The following is a 3205-nucleotide window of genomic DNA, read 5'->3' as shown; positions in this document are numbered from 1 at the left end:
GAGATGGAGTTTCACTCTTGTTGCCCAAGCTAGAGTGCAATGGCGCGATCTCGGCTCACTGCAAGCTCTGCCTCCCGGGTTCAAGCAATTCTCCTGCATCAGCCACCCAAGTAGCTGGGATTACAGGCATGCACCACCAAGCCTAATTTTGTATTTTTAGTAGAGATGGGGTTTCTCCATGTTGGTCGGGCTAGTCTCAAACTCCTGACCTCAGGTGATCCGCCCACTTCAGCCTCCCAAAGTGCTGGGATTACAGGCGTGTGTCACCACGACCGGTTTCTTGGTTATTTCTTTACCTGGTTCTCTGTGAAATTTCTGGGCTTACATTTCATTTGATGCCATTAGTATCTGGTCCTTCCTTAATTGCTGGCCATCAAGACTTCCATTATTTTTGTAAATTTCTTCAGGATTCTTTCCAAATAGAGTTAGTCCCCTCAGGAAAAGCTGTGGAATTCTCCATCCTGAAGTCTTGACTCTCTCCCTGGGCAGAACTTCTGCACTACGGCACCAGAGCTGGGGATAGGCAAATCAGCCTGCTTCTCTGGGAGGGATATCCGTTCTGTGAGTGGGCACTGGAGTGGAGGATGGTGTCCCTTGATCTCAGGTTGGCCCTCTCAGCACGGCCCTGCCCTGACAGGGAGTTAAGGTCTAGCATTCCTGGCCTGCTACGCCTGTTGCAGAGCCCTTGCCCCAATGGTGGGAGTTGAGTGGGTAAAGGGAGTGTCATGGGTTGAAGTGTTATGTTGAAATTAAAAATGACATGTTGGCTGGGCGCGGTGGCTCACACCTGTAATCCCAGCACTTCGGGAGGCCAAGGTGGGCGGATCACAGGTCAGGAGATTAAGACCATCCTGGCCAACATGGTGAAACTGCGTCTCTATTAAAAATACAAAACTTAGCTGGGTGTGGTGGTACGCGCCTGTAGTCCCAGCTACCCAGGAGGCTGAGACAGGAGAATTGCTTGAACCCAGGAGGCACAGCTTGCCGTGAGCCGTGAGCCGAGACCGTGCCACTGCACTCCAGCCTGGTGAGAGAACGAGACTATGTCTTTAAAAAAAAAGACACGAAGTACTAACCCCTAGTACTCCAGAATGTGGCCTTATTTGGAAATAGGAGGTTTCTACAGGTAATCGAGGTAAAATGAGATCATTCGGATGGGCCCTAGTCCAACATGACTTGAGTCCTCATATAAGGGGGAATTTGATGCATCAACAGATGTGCAGAGGGAAGACAGTATAAATGCACACAGGGAGAACACCATGTGAAGACAGAGCGATGCCTCTGCAAGCTTAGGCGCACCAAACGTTGCCGGCAAACCACCAGAAGCTAAGAAAAGGGAGGAAAGCATTTCCCTACGGATTTCATAGGGAGCATGGCCCTGTGAACACCTAGCATTCAGAACTGTGAGACAATCCATTCTGTTGCTTAAGCTCAATTTTGTGGTACTTTTTATGGGAACTGCAGGAAACTCAGTCCTCTCTGCTGTGATAACCTGGAATAGTGCTTCTACAGCACAGAACTGCAGAGAGAAGAGATTCTGGCAGCCTATTCCTCCTGGGGTGAAACTGCGGAAGGTTAGGAGCTGCGGGATGAGGGAGCCCATCTTCCTGGCTGCATCCATCCAGAGCAGAGGATCTGGCGTGGAGTTCCCATCACATGGGGCTGAGGGTGGGGGATGGGAACACGTGTGTCTCAAATGCCACCGACTTGCTGTTCTGAGACATAATGATCTCCATGTGCTCAGTGCCCTTAGAACAATTTCTAGAGACTTTAAATAGTTGATTTAAAGTATTTCTCATCAGTTAAACTGCTGTTTCCCTGGGGAGAGGGTCCACCAAGCTCCTCACACCATCATTCTGGGGTTCCACCTGTGTAATTTTTGGCAGATTAGGATAGAAGGAGATTCAGCTCAGAGAAGGCTATCCCGTCGCTTTGTGTCCCCCTCCTCTTGGATGAGACCAGAGTCCTCCCCCAGTCCCTGCTTATAGTGGAGACAACCAACCCCGAGACCTGCCTCCCTGCCCCACAGAGCAGCAGGTACAGGAAGGCAGAGGAGAGCTCTTGGCCCTCATCACGCAGCTGAGGACTTGGCATGGGTGTGACCCCAGAAGGTACCCAGAGCAGACCACTTCTGTGGGGAGGGTGGCAAATCCCAGGAAAAGAGGAGCAGTGGGAGGGAGAAGGGGTGTGGCTTGGGGACCCTCAGGTTTCCCCCCACAAGGGACAGAGCAATAAAATGGGGTGGTGGGACAGGGGTCTCAGAGCCAGGACCCCTGCCAGGTATAAATGCCCCACCTAATGGATGCTCATGAAATGGTATTTTACTCCCCACGAAAGACCTACTCTGTCCCCTAGCCTGCCCCTTTGAGATGGAATGGTTTATTTAAATCAGATGTAAAGAGTAGAAAGAGACAGAATACAAGCCCCACAGGTCCATTTGCCTTGGAGATGGGAAGTCTGCCCCATCCTCCCAGGTGTTCCTGGTCCTAATCTCCTCTGAGGGCTGAAGGCTCTTGCTGGTGACCCCTCACTGCTCCAGGGACGGCGTCAGCTCAGGGCATTGTGTTGTAGACCCTGTAGTTGTCCTTCTGCGTGATGTGCAGCTTCCAGGGGAAGAGGCGCCTCTGGGAGGGGAGGCTGCCAGCCTGCCTCACCATGAGCGCCACGTCCTCATCCGACAGCAGCCGAACCAGATCCCCCTCCGCGTCCCGGTAATTCAGGGCGATGTCCTCCCTCTGGAACTCCCGCCTGCACGGGAATGGTCAGGGTTAATCAGAGGGCCTAAGCGTAGGGGAGGGATAGGAAGAGGGGTAAAAAGAATTTTATGTCCTGAAGCCAGGAGTTAGAAAAGACCAGAGCCTGATACAAGCCTGTATCATCCAAGTAATCCAATCTCCCATTGCACAGATGGGGATATTGAGGCCTAAAAGGGAGAAGAGGATGGGTGCGGTGGCTCATGTCTATAATCCCTACACTTTGGGAGGTCAAGGAGGGGGAATCATCTGAGGTTAGGAGTTCGAGATCAGCCTGGCCAACATGGCAAAAGCCTGTCTCTACTAAAAATACAAAAATTAGCTGGGTGTGGTAACACATGCCTGTAGTCCCAGCTACTCAGGAGGTTGAGGCAGGAGAATCACTTGAACCTGGGAGACAGAGGTTGCAGTGAGCCGAGACTGCACCACTGCATTCAAGCCTGGGCAACAGA

At 51.8% G+C, this 3205-nt stretch overlaps 1 protein-coding gene across 2 annotated transcripts in view; it reads right to left on the bottom strand.

The window, feature by feature from the left end:
• Positions 1-1057: 1057 nt before the first annotated feature.
• NCF4 (neutrophil cytosolic factor 4) overlaps positions 1058-3205 on the bottom strand; it is a 21288-nt gene continuing 19140 nt past the window's right edge. Inside the window, exons 10-11 of one of the 2 annotated variants that reach the window (XR_001819173.2) lie at positions 2442-2748; positions 1058-1868 (exon numbers count right to left, since the gene is read on the bottom strand). Coding sequence is in view for 1 of the 2 variants with exons in the window: in XM_017508898.2 (XP_017364387.1) it covers positions 2553-2748 (196 nt within the window). In the remaining variant the exon portion in view is untranslated. Of the gene's footprint in view, positions 1869-2359; positions 2749-3205 lie in introns of those variants that run through there. The other variant, XM_017508898.2, reaches the window with a different exon arrangement.

This window comes from Cebus imitator, unplaced genomic scaffold (assembly GCF_001604975.1).
Source record: "Cebus imitator isolate Cc_AM_T3 unplaced genomic scaffold, Cebus_imitator-1.0 Scaffold404, whole genome shotgun sequence".
NCBI classification, from domain to species: Eukaryota; Metazoa; Chordata; class Mammalia; order Primates; family Cebidae; genus Cebus; species Cebus imitator.
The sequence above is the reverse complement of the archived record's forward strand: the minus strand, read 5'-3'. Positions and strand labels throughout refer to the sequence as shown.